Source organism: Ictalurus punctatus, chromosome 8 (assembly GCF_001660625.3).
Source record: "Ictalurus punctatus breed USDA103 chromosome 8, Coco_2.0, whole genome shotgun sequence".
NCBI lineage: Eukaryota > Metazoa > Chordata > Actinopteri > Siluriformes > Ictaluridae > Ictalurus > Ictalurus punctatus.
This window is the reverse complement of record NC_030423.2, coordinates 24,590,464-24,613,362: the sequence shown is the minus strand read 5'-3', so window position 1 is coordinate 24,613,362 and position 22,899 is coordinate 24,590,464. Positions and strand designations below refer to the sequence as shown.

At 37.6% G+C, this 22,899-nt stretch overlaps 3 protein-coding genes across 9 annotated transcripts; 2 read left to right on the top strand and 1 right to left on the bottom strand.

The window, feature by feature from the left end:
- Positions 1–672: 672 nt before the first annotated feature.
- lyg (lysozyme g) lies at positions 673–17,828 on the bottom strand. 3 transcript variants are annotated; one of them, XM_017473297.3, is made up of 6 exons: positions 17,689–17,828; positions 9,894–9,916; positions 9,587–9,670; positions 9,302–9,498; positions 8,413–8,551; positions 7,609–7,924 (listed from the first exon to the last, which is right to left on the bottom strand). In XM_017473297.3, exons 2-6 carry the CDS (start codon positions 9,895–9,897, stop codon positions 7,791–7,793), a joined length of 558 nt encoding a protein of 185 aa, XP_017328786.1. In that variant the 5' UTR covers positions 9,898–9,916; positions 17,689–17,828; the 3' UTR covers positions 7,609–7,790.
- On the top strand, positions 11,498–13,808 carry LOC108268810 (lysozyme g). 2 transcript variants are annotated; one of them, XM_017474026.3, is made up of 5 exons: positions 11,498–11,650; positions 11,808–11,924; positions 12,007–12,203; positions 12,616–12,754; positions 13,598–13,808. In XM_017474026.3, exons 1-5 carry the CDS (start codon positions 11,632–11,634, stop codon positions 13,729–13,731), a joined length of 606 nt encoding a protein of 201 aa, XP_017329515.2. In that variant the 5' UTR covers positions 11,498–11,631; the 3' UTR covers positions 13,732–13,808. The 2 variants fall into 2 exon arrangements, with proteins under 2 accessions (XP_017329515.2, XP_017329516.2); XM_017474027.3 differs by having other exon boundaries at positions 11,503–11,650; positions 11,811–11,924.
- On the top strand, positions 15,668–22,005 carry LOC108268808 (lysozyme g). 4 transcript variants are annotated; one of them, XM_047157311.2, is made up of 8 exons: positions 15,668–15,823; positions 15,934–16,006; positions 18,854–18,932; positions 19,180–19,426; positions 19,905–19,988; positions 20,070–20,275; positions 20,508–20,646; positions 21,198–22,005. In XM_047157311.2, the coding sequence occupies exons 1-8, from the start codon at positions 15,787–15,789 to the stop codon at positions 21,329–21,331; spliced, it is 999 nt and encodes a 332-aa protein (XP_047013267.1). In that variant the 5' UTR covers positions 15,668–15,786; the 3' UTR covers positions 21,332–22,005. The 4 variants fall into 4 exon arrangements, with proteins under 4 accessions (XP_047013267.1, XP_017329510.1, XP_017329513.1 ...); XM_017474022.3 differs by lacking the exons at positions 15,668–15,823; positions 15,934–16,006 and adding an exon at positions 17,882–18,020; XM_017474021.3 differs by lacking the exons at positions 15,668–15,823; positions 15,934–16,006 and adding an exon at positions 17,876–18,020 and having other exon boundaries at positions 18,854–19,426.
- The last annotated feature ends 894 nt before the right edge of the window (positions 22,006–22,899 follow it).

Sequence of the window (22,899 nt, the reverse complement as noted above, 5' to 3'; positions counted from 1 at the left end):
GTGTGTGTGTGTGTGTGTGTGTGTGTGTGTGTGTGTGTGTGTGTGGTTGTCTGAGAGTGAGAAAGAGAAAATCATGTAATTTATTTTTCACACCAAATTGTTGAGGCCCTCGGGCGCCCCCTGGCCCCACTTTGAAAACCACTGGCCTAGTCCACACTGGGCCAAAAGCTATTTTAGCCATATTGGCCCAACTGTGCACAGACCGAGGCCAATACGGTGGAGTCAATGCCATGCTGATGTGCAAATCCCCAATGCCATAATGTGGGCTGCTCATATGGGGATCTCACTGGCCCAATGGGGGTATGTTTGATGGGTAATGAGCCTAAAATTTGAATAGTTTGATTATGTTCTTTAAATAAATAAATACTGAGGGGGTTTGTGGAATGTATTTAAAATCGAATGAGGTGGGTGGCATGCTGGTGCAGCAAGTAGTATTGTAATATCTACAGTAATATCTAGTAAGTAATATCTACTGTGTCTAGGTTGGACGAAACCCCTTCTACGAGCAGGAGTGTCCAAATGTTTGACTGGTAGTGTTGGTATTTTTGCTGAAATTTCAATTATAAGTACAGTAGTTTTAATTTACAACTAGAATGGATTTGAACTCATATAAAGTGCAGTGAATTTAAGCAAAAACGACTGATTTTTTTTTTCACAGAATGACTTGACAACTAAAAGCATAACCTGTTATTTATTTGTAAAAGTTCTTATTCTAATTTCCAGCAGAAATCATCTGAACATACAGTGCAAATTTTTTTGTATACGATCCCAATGCCAATTGTTACCAACTTATTGCCGATCAACAGTTCAAACAGCACAGGTGTTTAAGTTTTTAAGTTACAAAAGATATAAAGATTGCTATGTAGCCCTGTCACTTTGTAAGTATAAGCTTCTAGTTGAAAAAAATACAGCACATGCAGTTATACAGTCAAAAATGTGCCAAGTATGCAGCGTGAGATAGGAATAAAAATACTGCTTAGTAGCCATTGCGTTTAAACCATTGAGCCCGAGCAACCACATCATTGGCATAATCATCTCCTGATGTGCCCTTGTCCATGAGCTCATATGTGCGGACGTTTCCTGGACCTCCGTTGTAGGCTGAGATTCCTCCTGAAGCAGGAGACATACATGAGAGAAGACATAGAATGTAAGGCAGCTGGTGGTTTGAGGTCTTGGTCATAGACCTAATAGTACCGCACTAGTGGTTACTAGCACAGTCCATTAAAATGCTGGCATGTATTAAGATAATAAAGCAACATGCTGCTGCCTGAATGTATGAATGAACACCAGAAACATTCATTCATTAATCATGAGTAAGCACTTTATCCTTGTCAGGTTCAAGGTGGAGTTTTTGGAGTGTTTATCCCAGGAACACTGGGCATCCCACAATAAAAATACCAGAACACATTAAGTGTATGTGTGGTGGGATGAGGATGAGGAGATCTTGTACCTTTAAACTGGTGCTCCTTGGGCCAGGTAGGGAATTTCTTCTGAATCTCTTTAATGAAGCCGATTAGAATCTCTGTGCCTTGAGTGACATGCTCCTCACTATTCCATGTTCCCCTTTTCTCATGGCAGCCTGTGTCAACCTGAAGAAAATGAATTATAAAAAATATATGTACAGTCAGGCCCATAAATATTTGGACAGCGACAAACGTTATTGTTGTTTTAGCTGTCTATCACAGTGTATTAGACTTGAAATTAAATAATGAATTATGACCCTAAACGGCAGACTTTAATTTAAGCGTATTTGCATCCAAATCAGATGAACAGTGTATGAATTACAGCAGGTTTTATACTCTACGTTACCCTCCCTCTTTTTTTAGGGAGCAAAGTAAATGGACAAGCTAACATAATCCTACAAGCTAATGCTACAGTAAATTGTCATTTTAAATATACTGTATACTGTGGCACTGTGGATAAATGTGTCACTTTTCAAATATGTCCCAACACTTTTTTACATGCCAAAAGTAATTGGACAATTGCCTGCTCAGCTATTCCATGGCCAGGTCCGTTGACTTGCATTGTTGAACTGTGTTTAACCCTGACCCTAACCCTAAGTACGCAGTGAGAATTTAATACAGAAATTGTAAAACTTCAGACATAATCCAGAATTAAGTTAGGCAAGAGTTATGTACAAAGGGTGGAGTCTGAGTAAAACATAAAAATAATAAAACAATGAGATGTACTGAATCAAGTGCTATTTGATAAGCTGCCGATTAATGAGGGATGAAACCTGTATTGTTAAATGAATCCAAATGTCACAGTCATTAATGTCATAAGTACAACTAAGACTATTCCTGCAACAATATATTCCCAGTATACTCCTATTAGAGTTCTTTAAATGCTTGCCGACTTCTCTTTCATACAGGATATCATCATATTAGTCGTTTTTCATAAAAAATTTAATTAAATTTAACAACATTCATTAAATTTAACAACAAAGAAAAAAAAAAACACCATACCCTTCTTCTGAGCCCAGAATATCAACTAAAATAGTTTGTGTAGATCAGAGCGTTTCAACCTTTTGTTACAAAGCCCCCCCCCAAAAAAAGTCTGAAAAGTCACTAAGTTGGCAACACTGGTCTGCACTTACAGCTAGATAAAAGGCAGGCTAAGCTCCGCCTCTCCCCAACAAAAATAAAATGCAGAGGGAGCGGGAATGCAGGGTTTTTCATTTATGCACATTTGAAAAGCAATAAAAGACACCCAAATGATGCCCTGTCTGTGTTTTTTTTCTTGAAAACAATTTGCGCCCCCCTTCCGATCTCTGAGAACCACTGCTGTAGATGTAGTCTGAATACAAGAACTTTCCCCAATATAATATTGATGTAACATTTGCACTTAAGTCGGCAACTCTGAATACGGCTTATGGTGTGTAAAACATTATTAGGCAACGTTCAGATAAGTTGAAAGTTGAACTCAAATATATTACTGAAATATTGCTTTAAACCAACCTGCATTAGGCCAAAGCCCTTGCCAACTTTCTGAAAGCCTTCCTTCGTAAGGTATAATCCACCCCTTGTCTCTCTGGATATGATACCTGCGATCACAGCTGGGTCCATCTGCTTAGCTCTCCCGACTTTCAGGATGATGGCCTTGTATTGGTCTACCCTCTTTAGATCAGTCTCAGCCATTTTGTGTGAGGCTTCCACACCTATGGAAGTAAAATGATACCTCAAGTTAAGTTTCCAAAATAATGCACAAAACAATCATTATTACTTTGGGTACGTATTTATTCTTTCAAATATAATGTGTAAAAGTTGACCTTTTAAAGTGGGTGAATCCCTACTAGCTGTTTCTTTCGATGCCCCGGTTGTACTGATCTTCATAAGGTCTCCAAAAGTGCCTGCTAGGATTGGCATAGAAAAGCTAAACTGAGATCCAAGAAAACCGAAATAACTTTACCTTTGCAGAACATTTTGCTATATAATAATAACAGATGAAGAAAATTATTATTATTAATGATAATTTGGAAGACTGCGTTTCGGTTAAAGAATAAACTCACCCATGGTGGTGCTTCTGAGAGCTTTGTATAGAGAAAAGAGCTGTAAGTGTTCGTATGAGGTAAGGCTATGTAGTTTACATTTTCATAAGCAGTTCCTTTAAATAATGTAGGTGATGACACATTTTGATACATTCCCATGGCACACCCTTTTGTCGTTTGGCATACGCCTAATTTTCCACCAATGTTATGCTGTTTAACAGCGAACATGGTTGGGTGTGTTGAGATATAGTAATGTGTTGTGGCAGGGTTTGCAGCTTATGATACATGCTACAGACTCATACTGGAAAATACCTACTTCTGTCCAGACAAGTAGCCAGGGATAAACAGTAGCTACATGTATTCTCGCTATTGTACTTGAGAACATGGTTTATTAAATTACTTTTAAATTGACTTATTTTTATTTTTAAATATGATATTAAAAAATTCTATTCATGCTTTGTTCTACAGAGTAAACATTAATCTTTAAGCAGTGATTTAGACTTTAAGCAATGATGGCTGCAGGGATGGCTTCATTGGCTGGAAGGAACACTGAGCAGTTCTGTGCATGCATGAATTTTTCTTCTTTTCTTCTGCTGCTGTAGCCCGCGTTTCTGTTCTAGCAGACGTACTCCTCAAAATGTGAAGTTTATGCAAGTTTATTTCAAGTTTTTCACGTGTGTTCAATTATATTTTCACTAGACAACAGTGTCATTTGTTCAGTCCATAATATCATTGTGTTTAATGTACAGTTGAGGTCATAAGTTTACATACGCCTTGCAGAATCAGCAAAATGTTAATAATTTAAAAAAGAATCATAAGAGGAATCATAAAAATTGCGTTTAGTTGTTTATTTAATCCGCCCTGAATAAACTATTTCACATAACAGATGTTTACATATAGTCCACAAGACACAATAATAACCGAATTTACACAAATGAACCAGTTCAAAAGTTTACACACGCTCGATTCTTAATCCCGTGTGTCGTTACCTGGATGTGCTTATGTTTTGTGAGAGTTCTTCACGAGTCCCGTGTTTGTCCTGAGCAGTTAAACTGCCCACTGTTCTTCAGAAAAATCCTCCAGGTCCTGCACATTCTTTACTTTTCCAGCATCTTCTACATATTTCACCCTTTTCCTTTTAACAACAGCTATATGATGTCGAGATCCATCTTTTCACACTGAGGACGACTGAGGGACTCGTACACGACTATTACAAAAGGTGCAAACGTTCACTGATGCTCAAGAAGGCAACACGATACATTAAGATCCAGGGGGGTGTAAAAAAAAATTAGTACTGCCCGTCAGAAGCTACATAAGATATTTACATGTTTCCCAGAAGACAAAATAATAACAATTTACACTGATCATCCTGTTCAAAAGTTTACATGATTCTCGAGAAGGCAACATGATACACACAGTTTCTATAACATAATAAACAGCAGAAAAAGCTTGGTATTGAGATGAAGGACACTTGCAAGGAATGATATGCTTTAAATATTCTATAAGAAGTTGGAAATGGTTAAGTGCATTAGAGTGCCAGTGCCTAATGTACAGGTGTGACAGAGGGCTTTACTGAGACAAAATTTGTAGATATTGTAATATACCCAGTTGATTTCTCTTTTATCACCTGATCCACACCCTGCCTGATTTTACCACTCATAACCACTTTTTGTGCACATGTAGAAATTTTAGTCCCGGCAATGTGTGACACCATATTTTGTTTATTGATCCTATAACAGGCTCCACATCCCAATTCAGACATCTTCCGTAGGCCACATAAAATATCTTTGCTCTTTCTACCTCGTAAATGAGGAAATGAAAAATTATCTTTGAAAAAAGCCGTAAGTATTCAATAATATTCAGGTTTGTTGACAACAAAACTTCACGACTTAGAAAGTACAGTGTTTGCTTTTCGTTCAGATGACTAACCTGTCTATCTGATTCACTCTGGCACTAGATGGACTTTTTATTCAGATGGTTGATCCAATTGTTAATTCTTCAACTGTCGGTGAGAGTAGAGCTGTTTCCTGATAGACATGGGTGTGTATACGTGAGGGAATGCCAACAAAAAGAGGCAGAACTTGTTCTTATTTTTTATCATTATTTGCTGCAATTTGTGTCAAAATGAAGACTACATATTCTTGTGGTAATATTTACAGAAGAGTATAAGCCCACTATATTGACTTTTTTTTTTTTTGTCCAAGACCGTATAGAGATTGGTCGATCCTTCTGTTGTATTTTACGACTTTACAACTTATAGCTTATTCATTTGAGATAACTCATGGACGCGTGAAGATGGATATTAAGCTACAGTTTTTGAGAAGCATCAAGAGTGTGGCAATATCAGTTGCACGGCATCATAATGTGGCATCAATGAAGATAACCCATGGCAAATGTCATCTAAGATCAAGATGACATTCCTATTTCCAATAGGAGATACTATTAATATGTTGGCATGTTAATTAAAGGTATGGGGAACAGTACATTAATACGCATTTGACATATAAGAGCAATCATGGCATCATGCACTTTTAAAGAAGGTCAGTACTAGAAGCCCCTAGACTGTTGTTTAAGGTTATTTCACTCATAAATGTTCAAAAGACCTGCATCATGGTGCATTTTATGTATGGTGCAGGAGATATGCTGTGAATCTTTGTAAAAACTAGACCTACATACCATTTGAATCATTGCTTTGTCGTCAATTTCCATACAATAAAGGAGAAAAAAAAGAACTTTGTAATGTATTGTTCCAAAAATAAGTTTTACTTGTATGGAAGCAAAAAATGTGACAAAGATATGAATTCCAAAAGCCAACAATTTTTTTTTCAGATTGGAAATTAAAGACCAGTGAATTCATAATATTAAAATATATTACGTCAAAAACCACTATATATTTTTTATTATTATTATTTTCAATTAACCATGTTGAAATGAAAGTTAGAAAGTTAGTTAGTTAGTTATGAACCTATGTGATTGGTCACAGGTTAATTTTAACCCCATTTGACCACAGTACATAATGACAACTGTAATTCTTATGACGCTTCATGTGCTGTATCTTATGAGACACTCTCAGGAAGGGCTTCCTGAAGGGTCCATGAAATCATGGGTTGCCAAGGTTGGTGTAAAATAACTTGAGGGTCCTGCACAGAACCCTAACCTCAACCCCAATGAACATGTTGGTGATGAATGGGAACGCCAACTGCACCCCTAGGCTTCCTCACTCAAAATCGGTGCCTTGTGGCTGAATGGGCAAATCCCCCTAGCCATCTCTACAATAAAATACGCAGGATTTACTTCAAACTATTTTTTACTTAAAATAAAGTGTTTCCCCAAACAAGTAGCTTTCATTTAGAAGTAAAAAGGAAACAGTGAGGCGCTCGGTGCTCGACCATGCCAAAGTTTCATCAAAAATACTTTTAGAATTGTAAATTATAATTAGTTTGAATAGTTGTTAAACATGTTTTACGTTTTATGCTTTCACGTGTGTCTAATAGTGAATACATTAACACAATGAAAGTTAATGTATTCACTATTACTCTAAAGAAATTATTACAAATTAAGAAAACCCTTCTATGCGCAGGTGTGTATTAACTTTTTTATTGTCAATATAATTAATTACAATTAGTTTATAACTCAGTTAAAGTAGAACTTATTAGTTATTGCTATTTTTGAAAGTTTTTTTCCACAAATGTTTCCAGCGGAGACCAAACCCATATTTACAAGACCCACCTCTTCCGTGAACACCTAACCAAGTCATAAATTTTTAAAAAAAAAAAAAAAATAAAAAAAAAAAAATATATATATATATATATATATATATATATATATATATATATATATATATATATATATATATATATATAAAAAAAAATATATATATTGCATTTACACCTCTACTCTGCGCACTTTGCTTCTTCTGGAACTCAATTAATGGATCTTGAATGTTAGCACTACTTGTATTGTTCTCTGCTTGATATATCACTTTGCTGGTATTTTCTCATTTGTAAGTCGCTTTGGATAAAAGCGTCTTCTAAACGAATAAATGTAAATGTAATGTAAATATATTTTTAACATAATAAACACAATACAGTCTGTTAAAAAAATGTTCACAAAACGGTGTGTACCATTTGCATAGCACCAGTGTTTAATTCAGCATTGCTCGGAGAGATACATACAGTAAGTTGCTAAGTATGCCTTATAAGTATAAGTACAAACTTCTAGCAATTGTGATTTATACTTTAAAAATACTTGTTCCAAACACAGTGCAGTTATGAGGGGCTAGAGGGCAAGGAGAGAACATTGCTCAGTAGCCATTGCGTTTAAACCACTGAGACCGGGCCACCACATCATTGGCATAATCATCTCCTGTGGTGCCTCTGTCCATTTTCTCATACGTGCGGACATTTCCTGGGCCAGCGTTGTAGGCTGAGATTCCTCCTGAAACAGGAGACAGAGGACAAAGATAAAATAACTGTGAGGAAATTCACTGTAATAATACTGGAAGGAAGTTATGAGCAGAAAAAAAGAATAGGATACAGGTGATCAGTCAGAGGAACTTTGTATTGTTTTGCAGTGATGCTTCACTCTAAGAGAACAAGTGGATTCAAACCATGGCACGAAAATAAATAAATAAATAAATAAATAAATAAATAAATAAATAAATGTTCTCCTGCAGCATAACAGAACCACCAGATTTTCCTTTCATTTGTTTGTGTGTATGTGTAAAGGACATCAATCTACATTTAATCATTTGGAAGATGCAAGGTGATATTTGAATATTTGAAAAATCTGAATATATCTAAGTTGTTAAGATATAGAGGCATAGTTCAAGGGCCATACCGTGGTCCTCTGATAGCCCTGCGATTGAATTTACAACCTTCTGTTTGACAACTGAAGCAACATACTGATAAAGTGTTAGTTTGTACCTTTTAACTGATGCTCCTTGGACCAGCTGGGGAATTTCTTTTGAATTGCTTGAATGGATTCTATTAGAATTTCGGTGGCTTGGGTGACGTGCTCCTCACTGTTCCAGGCTCCTTTTGGAGTGTGGTGGCGCTTGTCAACCTAAAGACAGTACGAGTGAGCAAGATAATATAAACTCCACCAACCATTTCGAATGTATACATTATTTCTCTATGGTGGTGCTCAATCACAAATATTTAGATCCATCCACCCATTTCATGTATCCTACACAAGGTCGAGCGAAGCCTGGAGTCTATCCCAGGGGACTCCTGGACGGGGTGCCAACCCATCAGAGGTCGTACACACACTCACACACTACAGACAATTTGAGACATGAAAATCAGCCTACAATGCAGGTCTTTGGGCTGGGGGAGGAAACCGGAGTACCTGGAGGAAATCCCTGAAGCACCGAGAGAACATGCAACCACCGTGCGCACAGGGCGGAGGCGGGAATTGAACCACCAACTTCATGCCCCACCTTACCCCCAGGATAAAAGGATAAAAGTGAGCAGTTGAGAGTTAAGCGATATGCTCAAGGATTCCACAGTGCTTTGATTTGAACTAACAATCTATCAATCAGTAATTAACTTCCTTAACCACTGAGCCACCACTCCCCATAAAAACTGGTTAAAATCCACTATGTACACAGTCAGTTATATTTTCAACAAGGGCTATTGCCTTTTAGAATGGCTTAACCTTTCTCAGTTTTACAGCATCAGAATTCATAAGCCCCACTGTGTTGACTTGTATTTGGAGTATGGAGTAACCCATGTCCACACGTTTCAACAACTCTAACTTCCACTTTTACCTCACATCTCAACCGCATTACAACAGGTTTTAATTTAACCCAACCTGCATGAGTCCGAAGCCGTTCCCGTGGTCTCCCCAGCCATCAACAAGCGCTGCTCCAGCCCTCGACTCTCTGGATATAATGCCTGCGATCACAGCTGGGTCGATCTTCTTAGCTCTGCCAACTTTGGTGATGATGCTCTTGTACTGCTCCATCTTCTTCAGATCATGCTCAGCCAGTTTGTTTGAGGCTTCCACCCCTATAGAAGAAATCAATCATCATTGCTCGATATCGCAAGTTAATTTTCAAAAATAACAAGCAAAAATATGCAAGTTATGATTCTGCACCTTTAACAGTGAGTTTATCCTGCTTGGCTGTTATTTCCGATGCCCCAGTCGTGTCGATCTTCGTGACGTCTCCAAAAATGCCAGCTAGGATACACATTAAAAAAATTATCTGATACCTCAGAGTACCAACCAGCTTTGCACTTTAGAACTTTAGAATGGTGCTAGAGGATAAACATTTCTATCACTATAAAGAATTGAAGTGAAACCAAAACATCAGGCACTTAGTACTTGTATAATGGTACTATTACACAATTACTTCTAGTACAGTTTATGGTAATACTTAATATGAGTCAGAAAATAAACTCACCCATGGTGGCGCTTCTTACTTCCCTGTACAGAGAAAAGAACTGAATGTGAGGACAGTTTTAACTGTTATATATACCTAAATACTTCCTCTAAATGAACGAGACTTGTTTCAGTGCACCACCCCAACATCAGTGGAATTTGATACAGTTGATTCACCAATCAGAGCAGCCTCCAGCTCCACAGGCTATAACAGTATACGCTCATTCCTTTCATGATACTTTGTCTGTTTTTATGACTAAGGAGAACTTCCAGTTATGTGCTAAGAGTGTCATACTGTAGCATGCAGCACACTTTCATTTCACAAAACATAAATCATTGTTAATAATCTTTGGTAACTACTGCTATCAAATATATAAAAGTAGCAGGGGTGGAAAACCCTTGAGTATCCTTGATCCTTTGTTACTATACTTAGGTATTATTTTGACATATGTGTACTTTACTTGAGTATTATTGAAATTGAATAATACTGTACACTACAATCAGTTGAATGTGCTCAGCTTAGCATTCAATCATTTCAGTTCAGCACTCATTTGAGTTAATCAATGTAAAAATAAACTATCAAGAATTCGTAATCTGTGGTAACCTTCTCATGCTACACGATGTAGTTAGCACTACAGCTATCCTTGAAAGTCTGAACGTGGGTTCAAACTTTCATAAGGTACCAGACTGCGGTGTGGAACTTGAGGATGAGAGCCCCTGGCCCTACGTCAGCAAAAATGTTCAATTTGCTGGAGTGCTAAGACTCGTATTAAATGAAGCGTCATCTTTGCCCCTGTACAAGACACAAACTGCATTCTTTGCTAATGCAGGGTTAGACTACCAAATGATTTCAGTAGCTAACATAATCGGCTAGGCAACAAGTCAAATTCTAGCTAATAAAAAAGTTCAACTGCATCCCTCCCACTCAGAGAGAATGAGGAATTTTGCTGTCCTGACTCCTCTTCATGGATAGCCCCCTCCAAATGGGCTCACCTCCAAAAGTATTGGAATTCTATTGTTTTTGCTATACACTGAAGACATTTAGGTTTAAGATCAAGGGATATGCAAAAAAAAAAAAAAAGAAGAAGTCCTATTTACTTTAATTTACTTTAAGACTACCTGTTCCAACAATTTTGTTCACCTAAAAACTGGGTGGTCTGCCACCCAAGGTGCCATGTTCTAAGTTGTTTAACACATCTAGATGTAAGTATCAGGGAATTAAAGCTGAAATTCTGATCTATTGTCTCATATTCATCTTTTGCTCTAAAACCAAAAATGTCTTTAGTGTATAGAAACAAAAAAAATAACTGGCCTTGCCGTTCCAATACTTTCAGAGAGGGCTGTATGTCCTTTAAAAAGAAGTGGTATGCCATGACAAGAAAATTAAAATTAAAACGTTTTAAGCTGGAAACAATGATCCTCATTCTCTTATGGTGCTTTAATATTTCTCCTGTTTAGAGTACAAGCTTTAGTTAAATGGAATCAAGGACACTGATATGATATGTCTACATGAAACATATGGCATTTAAAAGGAATATCCTTTATATTAGCCAAGACACAAAATATGAACCCATTCCTCTATGGGCAGCACCTGGTATAGTTCCAGATTTTTTGATAAACGCAGTGGGAATTTCCAGATGTTGCAATAAGAGTGACCAGTCCTTACTTCCTCCTTTATTTAGAAGTGTCAACTCGTGAAACCCACTTAGATTTGTCTGCCAAAGGGATCTGCACAAGAACTTATTTCTCACTGAAGCAAGATGAAACTCCTTATCATAGGTGAATCGCTCGTTTGGATCTGTGATCTGCCACAAAAGGATTGGAAGAAACAAATGCCTTATCTGTTCTTAAAACCAAACGGGGAAAAAGCAATAGCATTGAGAGAGTTAGTGAAATAGACTGACTCTTTATCTTAAACCTGTTTCTGTCTCTGTAGCAGCGCTGGCGATCTTCTACGCCTCAGCTCTCTCATGCATTTTTGGAGATGTCATGAAGATCGACACGACTGGAGCATCTGAGCAAACAGCTCGCCAAGACAAGCTCACTGTAAAGGGTATGTCTTGTTAAATTGACTGTATCTGTCATGGTTGTGGCTAGAATCTTGAATCCAGAATTGAAGGTATTTCTTGTTAAAGGGGTGCAAGCTTCATATAAACTGGCTGAGCACGATCTGAAGAGGATGGCGCAGTACAAGAACATCATCATGAAAGTTGGCAGAGCTAAGCAGATGGACGCAGCTGTGATCGCAGCTATCATATCCAGAGAGTCGAGGGCTGGAGCAGCGCTTGTTGATGGCTGGGGAGACCACGGGAACGGCTTCGGACTCATGCAGGTTGGGTTAAATTAAAACCTGTTGTAATGCGGTTGAGATGTGAGGTAAAAGTGGAAGTTAGAGTTGTTGAAACGTGTGGACATGGGTTACTCCATGTTAAAAATACTGGGCTGGAGCAATGCTTGTCGATGGCTGGGGAAATCACGACAATGGCTTTGAACTTATGCAGGTTTGTTTGCAGTAATCATTTAAAGAGTGAAGGTCAGAGAAATACAGTATGTTACTATTGTTTTAATTGTTCTTTCTGCGATTGCGAAATTTCGACAGTTCCATTTGGAACTGAAACTGTTGCAACTGTTCCTGTTTTCAAATTCTAAATGTTGTTCTAACTTGTGCCTACTCTATTTGATGTCAATTCTCTGAAATGAAGTAATCTAATGTTTATAATTATATGTAACGCCCATTTCTCAAGGTTGATAAGCGCTACCACACACCGAGGGGAGCGTGGAACAGTGAGGAGCATGTCACACAAGGGACTGAGATTCTGATTGACTCTATAAGAGCAATTCAGCGAAAATTCCCAAACTGGCCCAAGGAGCACCAGTTTAAAGGTATACAGGGCATGCTAAGCCCTACTTCTCTTTCAAAGTAAATCAAAATAAGGTCGATTTTTTTTTCCCACTCCGTACATCTTATTCACTGTTAACAAATGCCATATGGCTGATTATTTTGCACTTGGAAGATCAATAGCTAAAATCAACGACCATAAGGAACATAGAAAGAATGGTAGGAAGTAATTTTTACATCATAGCTGTCGCTGGTTAGTTTCTAAACCCAGACAGTAGATTCACACAGCTAGTTGTTTGCATTTGTATTAGGGAATTAAATATAGTGAAATACACTTTAAATCTGGTCTCTGTTTGAGCTCATTTTTAAGCCCACTTCACTGACACACCTATAACACATCATCACTGGGGATCAAGACGGCGCATATGAACCTTTGGTAGGGAGAATCACCAGGATACCTCCTTGGGTGCATGTTCATGGATGCTGAGACCTTTTAACAAAGTCACAATGTGATGTTCTCCCCATTTATTCATCCTGGCTTGTACATACACTCACAGTCCACTTTAATAGGAATACCTGTACACCTGCTCGTTTATGCAGTTATCCAAACAGCCAATCATGTATCAGCAGCATAATGCATAAAATCATGCAGGTCAAGAGTGTTAGTTAATGTTCACATTAAATATCAGAATGGGGAAACAGTGACTTTAAACGTGGCATGTTTGTTGGTGCCTGATGAGCTGGTTTGAGTATTTCAGGAACTGCTGATCTCCTGGGATTTTCACAAACACTCTTTAGAGTTTAGTAATCAGTAAAGGTATTAACTGATATTCTTCACTGCAATTTATTCGTATTATTTGACTTCTTTTACCTGTTTACTGTTTCAGGGGGAATCTCAGCCTACAACGCTGGAGTAAGAAACGTCCGCACATATGAGGCCATGGACGTTGGGACCACGGGAAATGATTATGCCAATGATGTAGTGGCCAGAGCTCAGTGGTTCAAACGCAACGGCTACTGAACAGCATTCATATTTCCTATATTGTAGCACTGCAAACTCATGCAACACTGGCTGAATAAATCTTTATTTTGCATTGATTGTTGATGTGTTGTGTTGTTAAGTGGGTATTTTAAGACTACATAATTGTTCCTAAGCATCAATCACAGTGCTTATTACAGAAAGGGAAAGAATTATTGGCTCAGAAGAATTATTGGGAGTGTTTTCACCTCACAGCTCGAGAGTAATGGGTTCCTGAGATCTGAAGTTCTTCATATATCTACAGTAAATGGGTTTCTTCCCACATGTTAAAAACATGCTGGTAGGTGGACTGGCTGCTCTAAATTGTCCCTAGGTGTGAGTGAGTATGTGGATGTGGATGTGAGGAATCATTTTCAGGAGGTGATATACAGAACGGGAGGAAATACAGCAATCTAAGTGTGGCTTTTACAATGAAATTAAAGTATGACATGCTCATGTGCTTTGGATGAATGCCAGGCAGTAGGAGAAGAGGTGATAGTATTCAGAATTTACCATTCAATATTCAAAGCAAGAGTTAAACCTCCTGAAGGGTTTCAGGGGATCAAGTGTGGATCCATTTCTAATAAACACACTCTAAATACACTGTAATTCTATACTCTTAAAAGAAAATCTAGAACCCTTAAGGGTTCTTCAATTGTTCTTGTGGGGGAAGCCTTAAGGGTTCTAGAGTGAGAGTTGTAGAGTGAGAGTTCTAGTCTTTTGTTCTCTACTACTTTGTTACTGTTACATAGCAAATTTACATAGCATTTAAATAGCAAATTTTAGCAAAATTTCAAGCAAAGCTGAAAATTATTTACGATTTCAAGTCAAGTGGGTTTTTAATGTCATTCCTCTCTATATATTGTATACATTGGAACGAAATGACGTTTCTTCAGGACCATGGTGCGACACGGAACAGGAAGAAGACTTGCACAGCATCGGCCTCACTCTCACTGGTGACCACCATGGCGAGTCAAGATGACTGAAGATGGCCCCCGGGTGCAGTGATTCATACACTACAGACACTTGGAAAATGCCAATCATGCATGTCTGAGTACCCGGAGGAAACCCCCACAGCACGGGGAGAACATGCAAACTCAGCACACCCAGGGCCACGGTGGGAATCGAACCCCCAACCCTGGAGGGGTGAGGCAAATGCGCTACCCACTAAGCCACCGTGTGCCTTACACAGGACAGTAAATTCACAGGACATGGACTGTAAACTGTAAGCTATTGTGTAATGTAGCAGCACAAGTAAAGCAGCAATACTGGCAGCAAAAACGAGTTTCATAATATGAAGAGCCTAATACAGCTATGTAATGAGCTTACTTAAGAGTCTTACTGGCTTAGTGCATGTACAGTGGTATGAGTCATACTGAGTTGGTTGTTTGACGAGCCCAGGTGAGCATGGGAAGAAACTGTTGCGGAGGTACGAATATTCCTGTACCTTCTGGCAAATGGCAGGAGAGTCAATAAATGGTCTGCACTTATATAGTGCTTTTTTCCAAAGCACTTTACATTGTGTCTCATTCACCCATTCACACACACACACACACCAATGGTAGCAGAGCTGCCATGCAAGTCGCTAACTTGCCATCAGGAGCAACTTGGGGTTCAGTGTCTTACCCAAGGACACTTCGGCATGTGGAGTCACGTGGGACTAGAATCGAACCGCCAACCCTACGATTAGTGGACAACGCGCGCTACCACTTGAGCCACAGCTGCCCCATAGCTATACAAATATGTTTGTTTATTTGTGTAAAATTGCTCCAGAATTCTTAAATTGTCTGACTACAACAAGACTACAGCAGTTTCCTGTTTCCTGATATACATGAGTGTGTGTGAGGGAGTGGTGAGAAAGTGGCAAAACAAGATCCATACCTTGTATCATAATTGGCTGTATATTACTGTCAGAAAGACTTCATGTTCAGTCTCTGTGTAATAATAATAGAAAAGTAAGCTCGTGTCACTATCGTCAGTATTGATAGTTTAGTAAAGAACCCCGTTTGTTGTATTTAATGAATTTATAACCTATTGCCTATAACTTTGGGAAAAGTCATGGAAACCTGTGAAGCTGGATCCTCTGCTACAATTGGTGAGAAACAGTTTAAATTATAATGCAGGGTGGGCTGGGAAAGAGAGATACACACTAGATTTTTAATTCTGTAGTTTTGTTCTAATACGAAGTGATATCTCTTTGATTAGCTTTGTGGCGTCAATTCAAAACTTCTGCTCACTCCTTCTTAAAGTTACATTCATCATTCATTCTCTCAAGCAGGTACGTAGCATAAAATACACATTTAGCACTGAAGACTATACAGACGCAGAATTTCTGCAAAACAATGCAGTGTGTATGTATAGTTTTACTGCACTTTTCATATCCGATGATTACACTGAGATGGTACAAGAAGGTAAGATAACCTACATGAAAAGGGTATGATGCATGTGAAGTACACCTTGAGATCAAGTAGCACATCAAATATATTAAATATGAACTCTAAGGGGGCGGAGCTTCCAGGGTGCATGTTAAGACAGGAGAGTTCAAAACACCTCTCGATCTTTCCAGATTCATATATATATCGATTAGCCAAGCTGCCGGTTTAATTGGGGGGAAAAGAAGGCATATTTTTGAGTGATAACTCAAAGCAGCGTATTCTGATGTTAAAAGGCAGAGCTGCTACACGAAATGAGGGAAAGTTTGGAGCTTTGCACACATCTGTCAGCCTGCACAAGAACTGTGTTTTCATTAATGAAGGTTCAAAATCAGTGTCATGGAAAGGTTTTTTTTTTGGGCGTATGACAAAAATTCTGGGAATAAGAAATGTCTTACCAGAGTAATAATAATAATAAAAAAGTATGAAGCGGCGAAATCAGTTAAGGTCAGTTCTCGATCATTCTACCGACATGCTTCATATATTGAGGAGCAGATGAACAGATTGACACTGTAAATGAAAGTTAATTTTAACTATAAGTGACACTAACTCAATTGTATAAGTTAAGAAACATTCTTTATTAAGTAGCTTTTACTAGGTCATTTTAAACGACACTAACTTAATTTCATGAATTAAAGAAACATTGTTGATTAAATCATTTTTACTAGGTATTTTGTGTTTACAGTACAAATTAAAGTACAGATAACAAACATTTTTATTATCTACATCAGAAAGTATTTAATTTCTCAGTAATAAAGACTGCACTTTATGTTAACGTAATGTTTTTTCTTTAAGGTCGGTATAAGTTTAAGTTTACTTTAACTTTAAGTTTAATATCAACGAAGATGTACAAACTCCATTATAATTGAAAACTTTCATTCATTTCAACTCAAAATTGCACGATAGTGTCCGTATTTTCTTTTTTGAAACTGATTACAAAAAAAAATTATTTATGCAACTTTAACTCAAAATTGCGAACTAAACACATTTTGAAATAAGCAAAACAAAACAGGTTAACACTTTTATATCTGAAGATATTACTTGGTATAGAATTTGGTTTGGAAAGTTCATAAATGCCAAGAGTTCTTTATTTATTTATTTACTTGTTTCTTGAGATAACAACTTTTATTTTTTTTTAATGTTGGATCTTTTTCCAACTGCCAACAAATTCAAATGAAAAACAAAAAGAAATGATTTAGGGGAAAAAAGACTTCTGATATGTAATACAGAGCTCAGTCTTTTTGTGTACGAGTCTACCACATCTTGATTCGCTAATGTTGGCATCATGTCTCATATACTGAGGAGCAGATGAATTTATCCATCTGATCCATCTGTTCATCTGGCCACAAATTTTCTAACTTTGGTTAATCTGAACAAATAAAAAACTGTACATTCGTGGACAAGCAATTATAACTGAAGGGGTTAAGTATTAAATAGAAAATAGGTTAAATAGAAAACAAAGCTTTCCACAAAGCTGCTGGAAAAATAAAGAAGGCCCTATTTCCTGCTTTATTTTCAAATGACTCACCTGACTCACTCAGGCACCAGGAAAATCTGGAATCCACTGTTTCTCTTTGAACTGTTTCAAACTGCTTCACGAAGCGTCTCTCTCTCTCTCTCTCTCTCTCTCTCTCTCTCTCTCTGTGTGTGTGTGTTTCGAAAGAGAAAGAAAAGACCTGTCCTGCACTGCTATTTGCTGCGTCTACACGGACAATATTTGTGTTACACTACTACTACTACTACTACTACTGCTACTACTAGTAATAATAAAGAAGAAGAATACGTAATAGATTTTTTTTGTCCAGTTCAGTATCGATCAACTTTTTTCGACTTAACTCATGGAAAATTGGAAAGATACTGGTGAGAAACTATTGAAATTATGTGCGACACACACACACACACACACACACACACACACACACACACACACACACACACACAAACTTTTACAATTATTACTTTTGCAAGTTTGTTATATATTTACAAAGTGTAAACGAAAGTGCGTCTAACGATGCGGTCTGTACTGCGCATGCGTTAATGTCTTACTGCAATAACAGCAATATACTGTTTTGTTTTATTTTTTTGTTCAGATTAGAAATATGCATCATATGCATCAGACTGCATTTCGTTGTACTAGTGCTCTTACTCTGTGCAGTGACAATAAAGTCGAATCTAATTGTATCTATTATGAATATTGCTTCTATATTGCTACTTTTCTAAAGTATGACCACGGTCTCCCTTTCATTTGTTTAGGGATTATATCTTTTTTGGTAGTGTTGAATCTAAAAACGACTAGAGGTGCTAATGACCTTTTCCCAGAAGTAATCATACTCAAAACCACAATTGAAAGTCTAGAATCCAGTTTATTGTTCACGAAAGCAGCGTGAGATCGAGATGGTGAGACGTCCCAAAGTGATCTGAATCTGTACACAGACTCAATGCCCTATTTATACAGTCTATGCCCAATTATCTCATTTAAAAAAAAAAAAAATCCCAATATGTTTTAATGATGTCTTTTTGAATTCCCCTTAAACTCTATTCTTCTCATTTTGAAATCCCATTAGAATCAGCTCTCCTCATTTTGAAATCCCCTTAAAACCCATTTTCAGCCATTTGATATCCTCTTATCTTCATGTTTTTCTTTCTGGTATTTTAAAATTTTTCCATGTCCTTCACGGGCATTCCTCGTCCAGCGGTCGATCTGTGCAGATCTCATCGCACCCGTGCTCTGGAATTTTTTCTTTTGGATATTTTACCATTTCTCCATTATGGGTGAGCCATGTTTTTCATTATAGCTTACTGTTACACATATTTTCTCTCTATTCCTAAGCTGATTATACGTTTTTGGTGTCTCTTAAACAATTTGTGTGTCTATACATGTTTTAAGCTTTGTGCTCTTTTCATGCTGTGTATTGATACCTGTATCTTACATTATTTGCATATACTTGTACATGTATATATATGTATTGCCACTACTGTTTCATTGTGTATAATTGTATCATTTTTGTCCTCTGCCCAGCTGGCCAACACCCTCAATCAGCTGGGCCTCCTCTCTCTCAGCTATTCAATTTCTCAAGCATTGGCAGTGGACATTGCTGCTTTGCTAGAACGGCTCTGCTCTTCACCTGTACCCCCAGGGTTTCCTCATAATCCTGCTTATCGTATTATTCCGATGGCGACTTATGCCCAAGCATCTACTCAAACTGAGGCTCACTTGTCTCCCATATCCTCTGTGGACAGTAGTCTTGCTACGACCACACCTCCAGGTTACCCTTCCCCCACTAATTATTCTCCAACTAGTCCTGTCCCCTCCACAGTGTATGATATATATATATATATATATATATATATATATATATATATATATATATATATATATATATATATATATATATATGATATCAGTGATTCTCATTAAACTACATACTTTGTTACACTCTTATTTTCCTGTGTCCTAAATTTATTCCCACAGTAGGCTAGTACTGCCAAAATTACATAGACCTAGCTCTAAATTTTGTCACACAATCCTCTTTTGGTGTTTTGAAAGGTGAAACCATTAGTATTAACTCAAAATATTGCTCTTAAGAAGTAAGGAAACTATCAAACCTGGAATTTTGGGGTATTTTGCATACTTAACTTCACAACCTAAACATGTCAGCCTGCACAAGAACTGTTTTCGTGTTAAACAAAGCTCAAAGTTAGTTGTTTTTTTTTTTATTATTATTATTATTATTTTTTTATTAGATTGCATTTTTGGAGATCTCATGAAGATCACCACGACTGGAGCAGCTAAGGAAACGGCTGCCCAGGACAACTACACCATAAGTGGTATGACCCTTAACTTTCACTGCACCTGTTTCTTGTTATGTTCAGAATATTAAACCTGACATTTAACATATTGTTGTTAAGGTGTGCAAGCCTCACATAAAATGGCTGAAGTTGATCTGGAGAGGATGAACCAGTACAAGACCATCATCATGAAAGTTGCCAGAGCTAAAAAGATGGACCCAGCTGTGATCGCAGGAATCATATCCAGAGAGACGAGGGCTGGATCATGTGGATCAGGGCTTGTTGGTGGCTGGGGAGACAAGGGCAATGCCTTTGGACTTATGCAGGTTTGTTCAAACAACACATTAGTGATGCATTTAAGTGTGGTGAAAGTGACACATCCATATTACAATACAGTGGTGTTCTAGTCATTCTTTCTGTAATTGTATAAGCTGTAATTGTCTGAGCTGAAATTGATCATTTTACACCAAACATTGTTATGGTTCTAGCTTAAATGACTAAATGTTGTTTTAACACATGAGGTACATGGCAGATGATGTGAGATACCATTTTCTTTAGGTTGACAAACGCTACCACTGTCCAGCAGGAGACTGGGACAGCGAGGAACACATGATCCAAGCTACTGATATTTTAATCACTTTCATTAAAACAATTCAAGAAAAATTCCCAGACTGGTCCAAGGAAGATCACTTGAAAGGTATAAACTGTCACATTTGTGTCATTTCTGTTGCTGTTTTGTTAAAGAGAAGTAAAAAGATATGTGAATGTACTTATGCTACAATAACTAGACTTGACATTTTGATTGATTAAACAGTCAAACAGTGTAGTGTGACAACTTTCTCTAAAAGTATAGACGAGAAGGTACACTTTTTGCCTTATTAACCTTAAGAGAGATCGAAAAAAGAAAGGTTGGTGAGGGAACAACTGTTTATAAATGTTATAAGTGATAACTGGAACTAACTTTCGCAGACAGTCCACAACAATCAGCATGGGTCTAAGAGGATTTTAAAAAATGACAACGTGTTATTCTTTCATACATTTAAAAAAAAAATGAAATCATTGACAAATTATTGACAAATCTATGGAATAAAAGGAATAAAATTGAAAAATAATCAACTTCAGCTTGGTAACAGTAACTGGACGCATCACACCACTACATCCTTGATTGCCTTCCTGTAACATAATGCTCCGTCATGTCTTGTTCCTTACTCAGCTAATCGTTACCTGTTATGCTTTGTCCTGTTTCAGGAGGAATCGCAGCCTACAACGCTGGCCCGGGAAATGTCTGCTCTCATGAGGGCATGGACAGCAAGACTACAGGGAAGGACTATGCGAATGATGTAGTGGCTAGGGCCCAGTGGTTCAAACGCAATGGCTACTGAGCAATATATCTCAAGTGCAATGGCTTCTGAGCATTATATCTCAAACACAATGGCTATTGAGCAATATATCTCAAACGCAATGGCTATTGAGCAATATATCTCAAATGCAATGGCTTCTGAGCATTATATCTCAAACGCAATGGCTACTGAGCTTTATATCTCAAACGCAATGGCTATTGAGCATTATATCTCAAACGCATGGCTTCTGAGCATTATATCTCAAATGCAATGGCTTCTGAGCATTATATCTCAAATGCAATGGCTTCTGAGCATTATATCTCAAACGTGATGGCTATTGAGCAATATATGTCAAATGCATTGGCTACTGAGCATCATATCTCATGATGCACTGCATAACTCATACACTACTTTTTGAATTTATCCTTATATTGCATTGATGGATCATGTGGATGATTTGTGACTATTCATTTCTTCCTAAGTATCAAACATAGTAATTACAGTATTAGTCTTATGAAACGTATTTAACATTAAAATATACAGTATGTTCATTAAATAACCTGTTGATTAATAGTAGTACAAACAGTGAATGTAACAGTAGGATGTGGTTTTTCTGAGGTGGCTCTGTTATGGTGTGAGGGGCATTTAGTTTTGCTGGCATGGTTTGTATCCACTTTTTTTCCTTAAATAAAGGCATCACTACAAATCAATACAAAGTACTGATCAGCTTTATTCTATAAAGAAACTTTTCTATATGGATGGGTGTGGTCTCTTCCAGGATGACTCTACCCCATCCATGGGGCATGAGGGCTCACAGAATGGTTTAATGAGTATGAAAATGATGAAAATCATATGCTTGGGCCTTCACATTCACAACATCTTAATCCAACTGAACATTGAGTAGTTGTAGAATTGGGCACATTCAGTCTGTTCAGGCTGATCCTTGTATCTCAACACCTTACCGTAGTAACATTTTACAGCATTACCATTATCATTATTGACTTTAGGAGGAAATCTCCATCTCTTCAGCCTCTTATCATTAAAGGGTTTGATGTGGAGCAGGCTGATAGTCACAAGTTTTCTTCACATGATGGGAAACCTGAGCCTGGCTGATAACACCATGGCCACAGTGAAGAAAGCACAGTACTTCATCAAGCTGCTGAAGAAGTCCGAACTCAGCCGTCAGCCCCTCACCCAGGCTTACAGAGGACTTGTTGAAAGTATTCTCACCAGTGGTATTACCGTATGGTTTGGAAATACCACCCAGGCTACCCTCTATGTAAATATTATACACACAACGTTTCAGGAGAAAAGCGTAGAGTATCCTTAGTAATCAAAATCACCCTGCTCACTCTTTGTTCATGTAGAATAACTCAGGCCATCAAAGGCCAATGAGGATCGCCACTCCTAAGGCACATGTTTATAATAGTTTTTTTTTTCCAGCCACTGTCAGACTGATTGCAAAAGACATTGAGGCTGGAGGGAAATATTTCACCTCCCACCTTACTCATAACAGGGACACTTAATTCATACACTCGATGGTCTATGAATGGGTTGTATTATTAATTATCTTACTGGCTATGCCAGATAGAGTTTTTATATAATCATTT

Excerpts from the sequence above, each read along its gene's own strand:
- LOC108268808 (XM_017474021.3), top strand. The coding sequence starts at position 18,940 with ATGTTTTTCATTATAGCTTACTGTTACACATATTTTCTCTCTATTCCT. Across the intron at positions 19,989-20,069 it reads GGACAACTACACCATAAGTG|GTGTGCAAGCCTCACATAAA; the intron begins GTATGACCCTTA and ends ATTGTTGTTAAG. Across the intron at positions 20,276-20,507 it reads ATGCCTTTGGACTTATGCAG|GTTGACAAACGCTACCACTG; the intron begins GTTTGTTCAAAC and ends CATTTTCTTTAG.
- LOC108268810 (XM_017474026.3), top strand. Across the intron at positions 12,204-12,615 it reads ACGGCTTCGGACTCATGCAG|GTTGATAAGCGCTACCACAC; the intron begins GTTGGGTTAAAT and ends CCATTTCTCAAG. Across the intron at positions 12,755-13,597 it reads CAAGGAGCACCAGTTTAAAG|GGGGAATCTCAGCCTACAAC; the intron begins GTATACAGGGCA and ends TTACTGTTTCAG.
- lyg (XM_017473297.3), bottom strand. Across the intron at positions 9,499-9,586 it reads GGATAAACTCACTGTTAAAG|GGGTGGAAGCCTCAAACAAA; the intron begins GTGCAGAATCAT and ends TTTCTTCTATAG. Across the intron at positions 8,552-9,301 it reads ACGGCTTCGGACTCATGCAG|GTTGACAAGCGCCACCACAC; the intron begins GTTGGGTTAAAT and ends TACTGTCTTTAG.